This window comes from Pecten maximus, chromosome 4 (genome assembly GCF_902652985.1).
Source record: "Pecten maximus chromosome 4, xPecMax1.1, whole genome shotgun sequence".
NCBI lineage: Eukaryota > Metazoa > Mollusca > Bivalvia > Pectinida > Pectinidae > Pecten > Pecten maximus.
The window spans coordinates 8,957,940-8,975,158 of NC_047018.1; the positions used below are offsets into that span (position 1 = coordinate 8,957,940).

The window sequence follows — 17,219 nt, forward strand, 5'->3', positions numbered from 1 at the left end:
GACATTTACCTTAAAAGGTTAATGTATATCTATTGATATAGTTCTATAAGACATGGACATATATTTCATAGTTTTGGATATTCAAGTACATGTACTTTATTTTTGTCGAAACATAATCTATCATTTTTACAATACAATGTATCAAAATAAAAAATAAATTAATAAAACTCAGATGATTAGGTGATCAGTGTGAACGGTTTCATCAAACAAAATATCGCTCTGGATACAACTGACCGCTCCGTACAACATGACGTACACCTGTACTTTGTATCGGAGGAGGACATGCGGCTCTTCTACGTATGATTCACTCCAGAGAGCCTCCATGGAACTGCGAACTTGTCGAAAACCGTGGATGGCAAACCACGAAAACGCTACAACGAACGGTATCTTCAAAGTGACCCATGAACTGTTCATCCTTGATATTTGAAGTGGGTCTATGCCTGCGATGTGTAATCCCTTCATGACAAATTCTGTGTCAATAGACACCGGACATGTAATATTTCAGTGATTTGAATTCTGCCTCGACTTGAACTTTATTGTGACTAAACATAGTTACTATTTATATCGAGGGCAGCTGCTCAAACCTGACATAAGGCCAAGTCTTACGTCACTTAATGATTCGGTCTTAGTAAATCACAACGGCTTCAGAATCTCCAACGGCAATACCCAGTGACGTCATACAAGCGATCCGAAATTCAAGATAAAACTAACGGGCAGTGTAGTTTGAAGACTGCCCTGGTCCGGGTTCGATCCCGGCTGGCTGCACACTACTACTCCTTGAACTTTTACAAATGTATATATCTTATATAAAGAATATATGAACTTAGTAATGCTCTGAAAACTAAAGTTGCTTTTTTGTGGACTCTGCATCAATGAAGACGAAAATTAAAGTTGCAGTGCCGAGTGTCACATTGCTTTGCTCTAAATTGAATTGGCTTGTCAAACGTCGTTAAGAAATCACAAGCTAGCATTTGCCGGAGAGAGAAACTGTTGCAAAAAGCGTTGAGGGAAACGAAAATCCAGAACTATCAAAGAAAACCCCTATAAACTGCTGATTTTAAGTACGCTTCTAAATAGACCAAAATTGAAAACATGCTGCATTCTCATAACTGCAAAGCATTTATTAGGTTTCTTACTAAAACAATATTTTATCAGAAGTTTTGAACACTGATATTGCAAAACTTGTAACGTTGTCTATGACATTACCCTGTGTCAGTAAAACAAACAGACAATTGCGACAACTTATGAATGGTCATCGTTTTGCAATAAACGTTCGAGATACACGTTGTTTGTATCTTCATTCAATATCGTCTATTAGCTTTCGTATTCCCAAGAAAGTTTTTCCATCATACCAATATCCCCTAACTGAGTATACCGTGCCGTTGTCAGGGAGACCTCTAGGCACTGCTGTATAGTTGACCGGATTCGGTAGGGATCTTGTCCTCTCCAAGCTGTAGTCAACCAATGTAATGAATGTCTTTGTTCATTTCTCGGAGACGAGATAAGCATAGTAGTGGACATAGACTCTACAGCAAGCTGTTCAGATACAATGTTGTCCAGATGCAATGTTGTCCAGGTACAATGTTGTCCAGATATAATGCCGTCCAGTTAAAAAGTTAAGAACAATTTACAACATCAAGCGTTCTTACAGACGACACGTCACTTTATGTTATAGTCGATACTCTCGATAAGGCCAAAGATGATATTAATCATGATCTTTCTATAATTTAAGCATGGCCCAATTAATTGCTAGTTACATTTAATCCCAAAAAACTGAAAATATTTTGATTAGCCGTAAAGGTACCAGAAACAATAACGGTTCTCTAACAATTACACCTTGATATATAAAGTTCATCACACAGACATCTAGTTACAATCTGAACTATAACTGGAAGTATTTAATTAGCCGTAGAAGTACTAGAAACAGTCATGCTAATGATACCTTGACATCTGAAGTTTCCTCACACAACCATCTTGAAGTGTGGATCTCTACTCACCTACACTGTCGTGTACTAAATCTACCTCTGTTTATTTATTAGGTTTGATAATTTGCAGATAGAAATTATCTACATACTTTATATTAATCATCTATTAGACCTTTATTAGAATAAACAGATACAGTCCGAGACAACATACCAAATACATGTACCTTAGTGACTGGACAGTAGATAATCTAATTGAAACTACAAGAGTCATCACCGGTCTAAACCAAATTAGTCAACATTTCACGTTTGTACAAAGACGTGGGTAGGGAAAAATGAATATATTGTCGACAAAGGTATGATATTAAATAAGATCAAACAATGCATACACAAACAAAGTACAGGATCTCAATTGAATAGTTTGTGTGTATTGCGATCGATTTTTGTAGACTTTAGTACATATTTACCTAATGAAGTGAGGAAGGAATTAAATTTGAATCCGCTAGTGCAGTCTCCCATATCCCAGATAGCAAGACAACTTCGGGCCTTAAATCGTTTGATTGGCGCTTGTTAGCCGTTAGCTATCTTCATTGGCTAAAAACGTTGTAAAACTTTAGGTCTGAAGATTTACTCGGCATGTATCCAGCGATGAATGACGTGTTAAACATACCGTCTGACAGACCGTCTGACAGACGTCACGTTAACATTAGGCTTACAGTGTGGAATAACGTTACAATGCATTTCTTTGTTCATATTTATCCGAATTTTATTCCACAATTGATTGGAAATTGTATAAAATAGAGGAATTTCCTGAAAGTCTGTGGATTAGAATTATAAAAACCATGAACGTTGCAATTCTGTCCCAGGGGTTTTACATCAATATGAGTCGTACACTGGCCCACCATATCTGTTCACGCCGGTCGCCTGCATAAAAGAGACACCTAGAAGGTTATATCCACCCGACGTGAAGAAGTCGCGGTAATCCCTGTACGGTTTTAGGAAGCCTGCTGTGTTGTGTAGAGAACCATTGTTTGGTGACGGCCTCATACCTAGGAGTTCACATACTAGCGGGTAAACATCAACAGACTTAAAAGGTGAGGCCGAAAACTTTGGTTTAAAGTTTGGACCAATGGCATAGAATATGGACTTCATCGTTATTAGTCGGTTGTCGTATCCATGGGAACCTTTCGTGTCATAACGTCTTGTGTAATTTCTATCCTGAAAAAATATACAACCATCATATGTAAATGGAATTTTTGGTTTAGTAAAGATTTGTGGTAAGCCTAGTTTTGTCGCATTTGTTTTCAATAGATACATAAAATACGATACTTATGGTGTAATTTGATAGGTAACAGAAAATTGAGCATCAGTATCAGTCTGAATTTAAGGATAGATAAATGTATGCCGAATGATGAACTTATCATCAAATGTTTATATACAATCATCATCATCATCATCATCATCATCATCGTAATAGTATGGAACAAAAACCGCGTAGAACAATATGATAGTAAATAAAACCATGACAACATTGCCAATATCAAACATATGTGGTTGTGTTTACATTGTAACTACTTATATTTTACTTATATATTTTTCTGTTTATTTTCCACTCGATGTATTTCCATATCCTGTAATTATCTTACACAGTGTGTATTCAATATATATATATGTATATATTTGAAGACAGATGACGACTTTTCTTAATCAGTGGATACCTATATGTATTCTGAGTTTCTAGGATACGTCAAAAGAAGAGAAATTCATCTTCCTTCTCATGTTGGTCACATTGTTACAAGTATATATTTGTTCCGGCCATATTGCCGGTTTCTATAGAAAGATTACGTGCAGATACACGATGTTTAGTAATTCTAATCAAAGCTGCTTTCATAACGATGTAGTTAGGTAATATTGCAGAGCAAAAGTATCAGCTAGATCCCTTTTCATGTCATATTTACTCAAAATGCTCTTCAATACAGAATTAAATAACGTTTTTAATGGTCGTATATATGCTGTTTGATATATATAGGTTTATACATATATTCAATTTAGCTATACATTGCTTAAAACAGCTTGTGTCTGTTGATGTGCCTGTTAACTTATAACTCACCATAATAACGGATTTTACAAGTATATTGTGGCATATGATATCGAGGATCATCGACGCATGGTTAAACTTACAACATTCTCTTTTTTGGGGACAAACACGACCAAACTTTTCAGAAAATTTCAATTTTTATACTGCTGTGAAAACCGCCTCAAGTGCCCATTTGAGATTTAAGTTAAGGTAATCAGATCAACAAACGAAAATTGAAATAAAAATTTGTCATCTGGAACCTCTTTGCTTCAATGACCATGCATTTATGTAAACAATTGTGCTATCTTTTGCTTTGTATATCAAAAATAACTTACCCATGTTATAGTCCATCCTTCATCAGCTACAACAAAGATCGGCATTATCCTTCTATTGTTCTGGTAGTGCCATCTGTCGGGTATGTCTGCTTTTCTGTAGGCAGTGAAGTGGGGGTGACTATTTATAGCACTTAGGACAGCGTCTTCCTGTCCCACAGCCGGAACCACGTGCATGATTGGACCGCTGTCCACTGTACGCTGGATCAGGGATTTATCCACTAAATCCCAAATTTCAACTAGTTTGTTGTCATAATCTACCTCGGTCATTCCATGGTCACTCAAGACGATTAGATTCACTTCATCTCGGAGTCCATTTACAACCAACTTGTGCAAAAGTGTTCCAAGAAGTGTGTCCATTTCCACGATCTTGTCGACAACTTCGGGTGAATTAGGTCCGTAGATGTGCCCATGTAAGTCTGGCTGATGGAAATAAAGGGTAACAAAGTTTAACTTGTCAACCTTCAGCATGTTTATGACGATGTCTACTCGTTCATCATAAGTTATTGATTCGTTGTATTTGTACCACCTGTTCGGACGCAAACCTTGAATCTCCGCCTCACTTCCGGGCCAGAACATAGTACCGGAAGTAAGACCTTGCTTCCGGGCAGTAATCCATAAGGGTTCTCCGGCATCCCACCATTTTGTCTGATGTGAGCGCATACTAAAGAATTCGTCAAACTCCGGATCATACATGGTGTTTCCTACAATCCCATGACTTTCAGCATGCAGTCCTGTGATGAACAAGAACGTGATGTGTATACCAAATTTTCAATGATTTTGTGTCAAACAAGGACAATATTTGTAAGTATTGTAGAGAAAACCATAGGATACCATTAACAAGACTTTGTTGTACTGAGATAAATTTGTATACCTGTAATTGTGCTGTAGTGGCACGGAAAGGTTTTTGTTGGAAAGGCGTTGGTGATATACTTCGCTTTCACACCATAACGCTCCATTCTGTCAAAGTTGGGCGTTGCCACTTTCTTTGGATAGTCGTATCTGAACCCATCCATCGATACCAGGAGAACTTGCTTGGCGTATGTCCTCCGTTTACCAGAAACTACTTCCCCAGTAAAACATACCATTATCAACACCAGCAGGAACATACATGGGCTTGTCCGGACCATAGTGTTAAAACTCCTGACAACAGTACAAAATAAAACTGACGCCTTCTATAATAAAGTTGGTGTCAGTAACAGGTCCTGTAATACCGCCCTACATGTACATGGTTATTATACACAAGTATACATTGGTTATCGACTCTATAAGTATCGAACTAGATGGCGTGATTGTCAATTAATGTACATTGTATTACTTATTTTAATAATGAGGAACACCGAGTATTGTAACATATAACTCAATTCCGTGTGTGCAGGGAATTAATGAACATCCAATCATAGTAGATAATTACCAATTTACCTTATACAGTATTTGATTCTATGTGATACTGACAATGTTTGACAGTTATAAGACACACCGTTAGTCAATCATTCCAATGTCTTTTCTAAGTAATTTTGCATCATGATTAATTCCGTTTTCTGATATATAGATCAGATAACGTTGATTTCAATGATTTTTTTTCAGCCACGGTTTGCTTACATTGCAGACAAGATTAGTCTCCTCTAAATCCTCGGCCACTGATTTATTACGACTTATCTCCCTTGGAATGAGTTACATGTATTATTACCGCGAGTCAGATTTGTATAACATCTACGATTATCGGGAATTTTATCATTTATTTTTTTAGATAAACGACGACACGTCATCTAATGCATTGTATATGTATAGAGCAGAACATGGTATTCCTCAAATCGTAAAATATAGAGACATATTACAAAAGACATTATATATTAGATAGAGAATATAAAGACATATTATAACAGACATTATATATTAGATAGAGAATATAGAGACATATTATAACAGACATTATATATTAGATAGAGAATATAAAGACATATTATAACAGACATCATATATTAGATAGAGAATATAGAGACATATTATAACAGACATTATATATTAGATAGAGAATATAAAGACATATTATAACAGACATTATATATTAGATAGAGAATATAGAGACATATTATAACAGATATTATATATTAGATAGAGAATATAGAGACATATTATAACAGACATTATATATTAGATAGAGAATATAAAGACATATTATAACAGACATTATATATTAGATAGAGAATATAGAGACATATTATAACAGATATTATATATTAGATAGAGAATATAGAGACATATTACATGTATAACAGACATCATATATTAAATAGAGAATATAAAGACATATTATAACAGACATCATATATTAGATAGAGAATATAGAGACATATTATAACAGACATTATATATTAGATAGAGATACAAGACATTTAGCTGTGTCAGAACTTAAATGCTGTGCAAGTGCAACATTCGATGTACGACATTCAACATTTAGAGTTTAAATGCTGTGCCAGCATGTGTAGCTTGTTTGTGGATATCCCCGTTGTCCAGGTTAAGAGAATAATATAATATTTTACCCTCATGGAAGAGAAACAGTAGGGATCTGAACTTAATGGGAAGATTCTTTAGTCTTAATTACTAATTTATCCCCATGGAGATGAGACAGGGGAATCTCAGCCCTCGAGGTAAGATACACTTAAGCTGCCCATCACTCGGCAAGCCTCGTGTTTGTCAACTTAAGAATCGTTCCCCACTGGTTGGAATTCCCCTATCTCACACCAAGGAGTGAAGATTATATTAATCCAACTAGACAGAATACGGTTATCCAACTAGATATTTCTAAAACCAGAATGTGGTTATTCAATTAGATATTAATGGAGACGGAATATGGTATTCGAAGTAGATATTTATAGAAACACAATATGTTATCAAACTAGATATCTATAGAGTGATCTACTTACGTGGAGCGTATCATTTTTCTTCTATGAATCTGGTGGATTCCTGATGCAAATGTGTGACAATATTAGAATACACGCACACTATGTAAATAACGGAATGTGCCAGTATAATGGGTTCGTTTTAGTTGTTAATTAAGATTCAATTGAATTCTTTGAAATTATAAGCTGTATCAATTAACATTTTAAAGTGTATTAAATGGCTGTTGGTTAGCGTTAATGATCAGTTGCCGAGAGCATTAAACCTTCCCAACAACAGTTGATGTCACGTGTCAGTCTACGAACTACGAAAGCCGGCTGGGACCATTTTCGTACAAGAAAATGATATTTTCTTCGTGTTATTACGTGAAACTAACGCGTTTTATCATATGACTGTGATTTTTTCCCTTTCCTGATTGGCCAATTCTAAACATTCTCACTTTGCTCAAATATTATATCAATCCCGAATCCGCGCTACAGGGTGATATGACCATGCAACAACTCGAGTTCGTACGCAAATAGAGTAACAAGGGGCTTTCCCGCAATCCGTGACGTCAAATCTGCGGTACAGGGTGACATAACAATCCAACAACTCGATTACGTACCCAAATATAGTAACAAGGACTTTCCCACTATCTGTGGCGTCAAAGGTATGTGCTCCCGGACAGAGTTTGTAGACTGAATTCGTAAATGTTGTTACATTTACATTTTGTTCTATTCTAAGCAATGGTAAATAACAATGTTTAAATTCATTGCTGATTTTGTCATATTTATAGTCATTTTGAACTTTTCGCCAGTCGATCACTATCATCCAATCAATCCTATGACAGGTAATGATACTCATTCTGTAATATGAAAATGTTGCAGTTTTGTCATATAATAAAGCAGTTATCGACTTGTTTTCAGGTGAATACGATGATCTTCGGCCTCGGGAAATATCATTTCCTCGAGTTGATAAATCATCATATTCACCTAGAAACAGGTCGATAATTGTATAATGTCGCGAAACTTTTGCGTTATTATGCGAAACTTATGCAATTTTACGCGAAGCAGTTGTATAAGACGGTGAAATGGTTTCAGAGTATCAGATACTGACTGTAAAGATAAAGAGCGAGAACTAAGATTTTGTTTCTGTCCAGAATTTTGTAGTTCATTGAGAATGAACAATGCAACATCATATATATCCGAGAACTATTTTCCTTCTTGTTAAACACAGTCGTTTCAAATATCGTTTAAGTGTTAACTTATTAAAAATAACTCTATCCACTATTGCTAAAAAAAAAAAACCTCAAAATTTCCACTTGGGAAAGGCCAAGCTTAAAATACAACCTCACTGTCATGCTTCATGTCGATACTCTTCAAAAGTAGCCGACACTTCATATATATATATGGAGTCGCGATATAACGCGTTAGTTTCGCGATATTATGCGTTAGTTTAGCGTAATAACGCGTTAGTTTCGCGATATAATTCGTAAGTTTCGCGTTATAACGCGTTAGTTTCACGATATAACGTGCTATTTTCACGATATAACGTGCTATTTTCACGATATTACGCGTAGTTTCTTCTACGAAAATAATCCCAACCGGCTTTCGTAGTGAATCGCTACTAAGCGGCTGTTTCGTGATATCGTTGTATATAACATTATAAGCATTTACAAGAAAGGCTAGGTTTCCAGCTGTGTGTATTTCCCATAGCGGTTCATCTAAAGGATTTTTTTACGCATTATTAACAAGTTACGTAATCAACTTACTAAACTCAAAACGCAGATTGTAACAAAACAGTTAAAAATGATTATTTATTTTCACGAATTAGGACATTTTGAACAATGAACTAAATACCAAATTACTAAAACAGTAAGTTTATACGATTATACTTTTAAGCATATTGTGAAAAAAGTCACATTTTTGTGACAAATGACATTTTGAATTCCATTCAGAATTATTTGGCGAAAATAGTTTTATTACTTAGCCTTATCTTGTCCAAAAATCAAAACTTTACCATTTGCGCAAATTGTTGAGTTTTGCCTTTAATATGTGTCAACCCAATGACTTGTTGAACGGAAATGGACATAACACACCACACTATTACACTCCAAACCGTTATGTACACACGTGTCTTTCCTGATATATAACAACCCGTAGTACGCATACAAGTAACGCTGACATGTGTAGGCTACGTCCTTAATCACCTATACCCCATATACCCCCATGTCATTGTTCTTATGACATTACCTTTTACAAGTAAATAGCTTCTATTTTATCTATCAAATCGCTTCTGACGGAGACTTAAACAACTAATAAAGGACCGTTCTCACAGTGACAGATACGTGTATAGGTGAGGGTTATAAAGTCGTCTTCAGAAGAGACATTAAAACCAAGAAATCTACTAGAAACATTAGACTCCCAAACATAATGTTTTAAAAGTAGATGGCAAAATCTTTACTGATGATCAAGAAATTGGCATGTATGCGGAGTGTTTTAAGAATAATCAGAAACGAAAGCCGCAGTCGGAAGATCAAAACGTCGGTGTTGGTGATGATACGTGTCGGAACATCCCATAAGTATCCATAGAGGATCTATTTTATTGCCATTCTTCTGTCGCCAAATGCACACTATGCATGAACAATTTCAATCAAAACTCGACCATTTTGCCCAAGCGCGCAAAACACTATTTCATCTCTTATCACAAAGTGTAGTGTCTTTGGTCCTCACCTATTTGTTCACATCCTCTCAAAAGGAATGATTTTTTGTTGAGATCATATGCTATTAAAGTGGGAGTCCTCCTTTACTCTGCGTCTCTCCTCTTTAAATGATGCAAATTGTAAAGTCAAAACAGATTGAAGACAGTTTCTAGAAATGTTTTCACATTGTTCGTTCTGTATTGACACTGGTATTCATACTCCAAAACAAGAGGATGCACTTTTGTTCTGAGTTAAAATGACGACGGACATAATATGAATCATGGAAATAACGTTCAACTCTTTAACATGTCAGTTTCCTGTATATCGAAAACATTTCATTCCAAAATAAAAGTATAAGGCATATCAGTTGTTCCATTGGTCCTTGGACGTGAATATTTTATGAGAGACAATATTCTGGACCACAACACAGTGTCATCCGACGGATTTTTTAAGCGACTGTCATACTTGACGGTACATATATCTTTATTGCCAAGAGTTCTGATCATAAGCTCCAAATAATATCCTACTGTGGCCGGAAGTAGATGAACTCTTTGAAGTTCATGAGCATAGCCCTGTCTGATGGTTACATTCTGGATACATTATGTCCTTATCCTGGAAGCGATAATGATGCGAAGATAACATCATGGATAATCTCTCCTGGCTGGAGAAAGATGACAATGTCGTAGCTGATCGAGGATTTAGGGATGTTTTGCCACGTGGTTTGACAACAATGATGCTGTCTTATTTAAAACATTTGGCAGACTCAACATGACGACCTACAATCTAACCTTGATAGATTCATAACTAAATCCAGATGGGTAGTAGAGTCATATCACGGTCTATTAAATGAATGATTTCATTGATGTCATGCACTCGTTAGAATTGTAACAGCCTGTCTGAATGGAATCCGAGGACCCATATATGTCAGAACACCAGAGTGAGACGCAATGGATAGGACGCTGACTGACAAAGTGAAAGCGCGCCATAGAGTTCACAACACCTTAGCTCAGCGTGTGAAAGACGAGTCAGATCTTACCAGAAAGGCCAATTTATGAAACTGGATGCGACTGCGGATAATTGAAACTTTCCAAAGTAAGATATGGAAAACCTTCGGACAATATCCTGTAGCACATACCAAATGTCACTGGTAGCTGGCTACATCAGAACGGAACATTGTAATACACTGCAATATGAAGTCGTATGTTTGACCTTCAGAAAAATTAGTTTAATGTAAAAAGAACATTTCTTTCTTAAAATCGATCACATTTTTATCTCCTATTCTTAACATATTAAAAAATAAACTTCTTGCTTTGTATCATTATCAGCATGCTCTTGGTTAGTTTTCTAAAAAAAAAAAAAAAAAAACAACAATAAAAACAAAACAAATGCTCTTTAGGCCTTTTTGGAACCCAACCTTTGATTTGCATCAGTCGTAGGAAGCAAATATTTATATTATATTTAATGTAAAGATATGTATGAATTAACAATGAAAAGTTGTGCTCCATACAGCTGTATGGTTAGTTTATCAGGTAGATAGTCTACCCCTCTGTATCTTAATTATCAGGTAAATACAACTCCCCTTCTGTATCTTAATTGTTAGGTAAATACAACTCCCCTTCTGTATCTTAATTATCTGGTAAATACAACTCCCCTTCTGTATCTTAATTATCAGGTAAATACAACTCCCCTTCTGTATCTTAATTATCAGGTAAATACAACTTTCCTTATGTATCTTAATTATCTGGTAAATACAACTCCCCTTCTGCATCTTAATTATCAGGTTAATACAACTTTCCTTTTGTATCTTAATTATCAGGTTAATACAACTCCCCTTCTGTTCTTAATTATCAGGTTAATACAACTTTCCTTTTGTGTCTTAATTATTAGGTAAATACAACTCCCCTTCTGCATCTTAATTATCAGGTTAATACAACTCCCCTTCTGTATCTTAAAACTAACCTAGACCGAGTTACCTGTATATTATAGTATATACTACCTATAAATTGAGGTTTCTTATAGATAATAAGATATAAATCCATTTTAATACATTACCTAACCCTCAACGTTTCTCGTCATCACATTTACTAGAAATCGTGGATATTCCCAGCTTTCGTTTTTAGCTTGATACTTTTTAGATCGTGTAATATACAATACAGTCAAATACAGTAGAATAAAGTACAAAGCAAAATAGTTTAATTTTCTTCATTGGCGAATTTCGACCCACATTGCACAACAAAGGTTTCGCAATCATATACATTTTGTATATACACATATAAACAAAGAGCGTAGGTGTCAAAAAGGCATGCTAATTGATATTATATATTTGCAGAACAGGTACATTCTATACAAAAGCTATATATATTTACATCCGGATCATATATATACATGGCCTAGTAATAATTAACGACGGCATGGTCCAATATAGGTACCGGATCTTCAGATACACAACTGATGTTCGCTGGATACGTACGTATTACTAGAAATAGATAATTAGTCAAGTAAAATGTCAAAGTTCCGAGGCAATCTGCCATTTTATCAAGACACAAGTAAATTACAAACGATCACATCAGTAAACATAGAACATGGAACAGTAACACTAGTTTAGTAGATAAACAACGAACAACATCATTATGTTTGTGTCCATGAGCCCTCGGTGAATGATTAATTCTCAGAAATCCTATTGTAATTAATTAGAAAACATTTTAGGTGGTGTACATATGTTATAAATGAAAAGTCAATATAGTTTTAGACATACATGATACAAAGATACAATTTAATAAGACAACAGTCAAAAACTAACTCAGTCTCCTTATAATGATGGTAGTTTTAACTAAATAATTAATATATAACACAAAAAGTAAGATTATGTAGATATTTTATACTGTCACAGAACATGGTACAAAGACACTCCCACCACCCCCTTTACCTCCACCCTCCCATTGTCACACACATACACAAACACACACTCACACACATACCCCCACATACACCCTTACACATAAACATACCCACACTCACACGCACCCCCCCCCCCCCCCCACACACACACACACGCACGCGCGCACACACACATGTATGTATACTAACATATACATAAACATGTATAGTAACATATACATAAGCAGTAACTTATTCATAATTTTTGATAACTTATTAATAATATGAGTACAACATTATATGTGCATAACATCGTAAAAGTAATTGAGATGTCATCGAGGGAATTGATACAATACGATACAAATGTATCTGTTACACTAATTTTTTCTTTAAATAGTATTAAATTAAATTCAGAATTCCAGATGTCAGAAGAGTAATAGGAATCCAATTCAGTTATAAACATCCTGAAATCAGAACAGTGGCGTAGGAAGTCGTCAAAAAGTGGGGGGCACAATTTTTTTAACCTTAAATTTTACGCACTAAACAAATCGTATGCCATCTCCGCAAAATTAGCCAATAATTATCATTTCAACATCCCATGATAATTTTGATAATTTATGTAGTACAAAATAAGTTATTTGCGCAAATCAGAATATATATATTAAATATAGCAAAACATGAATCACCAGGCCCGGCCAGGATTTTCGAAAGGGGGGGGGGGGGGGGGTTGGTCCAGTAATTTAGTAATAATGCGAGCGCCGTAGGCGCGAGTCGATTTTTTTTGTGGGGTCCGAGGGGCCGCCCAGCGGGTCCAGGGCAGCGCCCTGATATGGGGTTCAAGGGGGTCTAAGCCTCCGCGGAAAATGAATATAGCACATTTCCAATAATTCGGGATCAGGCGCGGATCCAGGAGTTTTCGAAAAGGGGGTCCAGTAATTAAATGATCAAGCGAGCGACGTAGGCGCGAGCCGATTTTTTTTTTCCTTTTTGCGAGAGGTCTGGGGGCCGCCCAGCGGGTCCCAGGGTGGCGAAGCCCCCCTGTAGATCTGCAATCGAAAGGGGGGGGGGGGGGGGGGCAGTAATTTAGTGATAAAGCGAGCGCCGTAGGCGCGAGACGATTTTTTTTTGTATTTTCTCGTACCTGTCGGTAATTAGTATCACTCTATTCACGTTAAAACCGCGCATTCTTCTTCATGTTGTGTTTCTGTCCTTTTCTCATTATAAACTCAATTAACTTCACAAGTTATCATCAACTTATTGAATCTATGTGATGAAGTTAAGCAAAATTGTGTATTAAGATATAAATATTGACTTACCAGGCTATTGCAGACGACCGACACACAGGTCTGAGGATTGATATACTAGTATAAAAGTCGGAATGTTCCGGATGTACAAGATAAAGTTTTTATCGTTGCCTTCAAGAAAACATTATCGGTTCGGAAATATACAGATATTTATCGAAATGAATATATAAATTCGCGTTTTATCCCCTTTTTTAGATTTTGGATGTCAAAAAGTGGGGGGGGGGGGGGGGGGGGGGGGGGGGGGGGGGGCAAAAGATATGTTTGCCCCCCCACTGAAAAGTGGGGGGGGGGGGGGGCCATTGCCTCCATTGCCCCCCCCCCTGCTGCCCCCCTCTTACGCCACTGCAAAAGGTTTCTATTTGTTGTTTGACATGTATGTTTTGATATTTTAACGCTGATTTTATACATGTCTTTCTGTGTTTCTCTTCTTTCTTTTTTGTTTTTCTGAATTACTGTGGGATTTTTTTTTATCATTAGACGAACTTTTCACATATGCGGTGACTGGCCCGGATGTGAGTTGTAAGGTACTCTAATGTAGGAGGATGTCTAGATTTTTTTTTTCCCTTTTTAAATTTCATTTAAAAATTTAAAACAAAAAACCCCTTTCCCTTTCCCCTTTGATTTTAAATTTTTTCCTTTTGTAAATTAAAAAAACTCCCCTTCTTTTTTCTTTTTTCCGGGAAAATAAACTTTCCCTTTTTTGGAAACCCCTTTTTAAATTATCGGGTAAATACAATTTTCCTTTATTTAAATTTTTCCCTTATTTAATTATCAGGTTATTACAACTCCCCTTCTGTATCTTAATTATTAGGTAAATACAACTTTCCTTCTGTATCTTAATTATCTGGTAAATACAACTCCCCTTCTGTATCTTAATCATCAGGTAAATACAACTCCCCTCCTGTATCTTAATTATCAGGTTATTACAACTCCCCTTCTGTATCTTAATTATTAGGTAAACACAACTCTCCATCTGTATCTTTATTACCAGGTAAACACAACTCTCCATCTGTATCTTTATTATCAGGTAAATACAACTCCCCTCCTGTATTTTATTTTTCAGGTAAATACAACTCCCCTTCTGTATCTTAACCTAGACCGAGTTACCTGTATATTATAGTATATACTACCTATAAATTGAGGTTTCTTATAGATAATAAGATATAAATCCATTTTAATACATTACCTAACCCTCAACGTTTCTCGTCATCACATTTACTAGAAATCGTGAATATTTCCAGCTTTCGTTTTTAGCTAGATACTTGTTAGATCGTGTAATATACAATACAGTAAAATACAACAGAATAAAATGCAATGCAAAATAGTTTAATTTTCTTTATCGGCGAATTTTGGCCCACATTACACAAAGGTTTCGCAATCATATATATATATATATATATATATATACATAAACACAAAGAGCGTAGGTGTCAAAAAGGCATGCTTATTGATATTATATATTTGCAGAACAGGTACATTCTATACAAAAGATATATATATTTACATCCGGATCGTATATATACATGGCCTAGTAATAATTAACGACGGCATGGTCCAATATAGGTACCGGATCCTCAAATACACAACTGATGTTCGCTGGATACGTACGTATTACTAGAAATAGAAAATTAGTCAAGTAAAATGTCAAAGTTCCGAGGCAATCTGTCATTTTATCAAGACACAAGTAAATTACAAACGATCACATCAGTAAACATAGAACATGGAACAGTAACACTAGTTTAGTAGATAAACAACGAACAACATCATTATGTTTGTGTCCATGAGCCCCTCGGTGAATGATTAATTCTCAGAAATCCTATTGTAATTAATTAGAAAACATCTTAGGTGGTGTACATATGTTATAAATGAAAAGTCAATATAGTTTTAGACATACATGATATAAAGATACAATTGAATAAGACAACAGTCAAAAACTAACTCAGTCTCCTTATAATGGTGGTAGTTTTAACTAAATAATTAATATATAACACAAAAAGTAAGATTATGTAGATATTTTATACTGTCACAGAACATGGCAAAAAGACACTCCCACCACCCCCCTTACCTCCACCCTCCCATTGTCACACACACACATACACAAACACACACTCATACACATACCCCCACATACACCCTTACACATAAGCATACCCACACTCACACGCACCCCCCCCCCCCCCCCCCCACACACACACGCACGCGCGCGCACACATGTATGTATACTAACATATACATAAGCAGTAACTTATTCATAATTTTTGATAACTTATTAATATTATGAGTACAACATTATATGTGCATAACATCGTAAAAGTAATTGAGATGTCATCAAGGGAATTGATACAATACGATACAAATTTATCTGTTACATCAATTTTTCCTTTAAATAGTATTAAATTCATTTCAGAATTCCAGATGTCAGAAGAGTAATAGGAATCCAATTCAGTTATAAACATCCTGAAATCAGAAAGGTTTCTCCATTAAATGTTGATCTAAATTGATACATGTATGAGATATCCCATTATGATATTTAAATACGCGTGTATTTTATACATGCTCTTTCTAAAGTGTTTACTTCTTCAGTTCTATTTTTGTTTACTGCTGAATTTACTGAAAAATGGGAGTTTTTTTTTTACAATTAGACGCCACAATAGAATTCTTTTATCAAAATGAAATGTATTCTGATAATCTTTTCTACATTGCAATCAGCCAATGTTTATACCTTAGGTGTTCATCCATCAGGCGACCACATCCGTGATAATTGGATGGTGTGTAAGTCCATATCTGGAGGCAAAGTGTAGTGGTTTTGTTTTTCGTAAATTTTGTTTAAAATGAGACATTCTTTTTTGTTATTATGCAACGTAACTTATATCCACGCTATCTGAAAATAAATGGCAATTGCCTATCTTGTGAAGGATGTCTGAACACAAGATTGTACAGTTAAATTAGCACTTTGATTTACTCACGCAGAGCTACATTGTAAAAAGAGAGATGCTATTTTGTTGTGCTAAGAAATGGCATTTTCCCCACAAAAAAAAAATTATGTATACATTGTACTAGTATATGTACTGGTAGCTGTGAATATAGTCTATAATAGAGCTAAATTAGATAATGGCATTTTTTTGA

At 35.5% G+C, this 17,219-nt stretch overlaps 1 protein-coding gene across 1 annotated transcript; it reads right to left on the reverse strand.

Moving 5' to 3' along the window:
- Positions 1-2,334: 2,334 nt before the first annotated feature.
- Positions 2,335-7,367, reverse strand: LOC117325147 (ectonucleotide pyrophosphatase/phosphodiesterase family member 5-like). Its single transcript, XM_033881125.1, has 4 exons — positions 7,259-7,367; positions 5,206-5,474; positions 4,335-5,065; positions 2,335-3,140 (listed from the first exon to the last, which is right to left on the reverse strand). The coding sequence occupies exons 1-4, from the start codon at positions 7,270-7,272 to the stop codon at positions 2,799-2,801; spliced, it is 1,356 nt and encodes a 451-aa protein (XP_033737016.1). The 5' UTR covers positions 7,273-7,367; the 3' UTR covers positions 2,335-2,798.
- Positions 7,368-17,219: the final 9,852 nt, after the last annotated feature.

Coding starts and splice junctions, on each gene's coding strand:
- LOC117325147 (XM_033881125.1), bottom strand. Junction 5,066..5,205: donor CCACTACAGCACAATTACAG/GTATACAAATTT, acceptor TGTTCATCACAG/GACTGCATGCTGAAAGTCAT. Junction 3,141..4,334: donor AAGGATGGACTATAACATGG/GTAAGTTATTTT, acceptor ATATTTTTTCAG/GATAGAAATTACACAAGACG.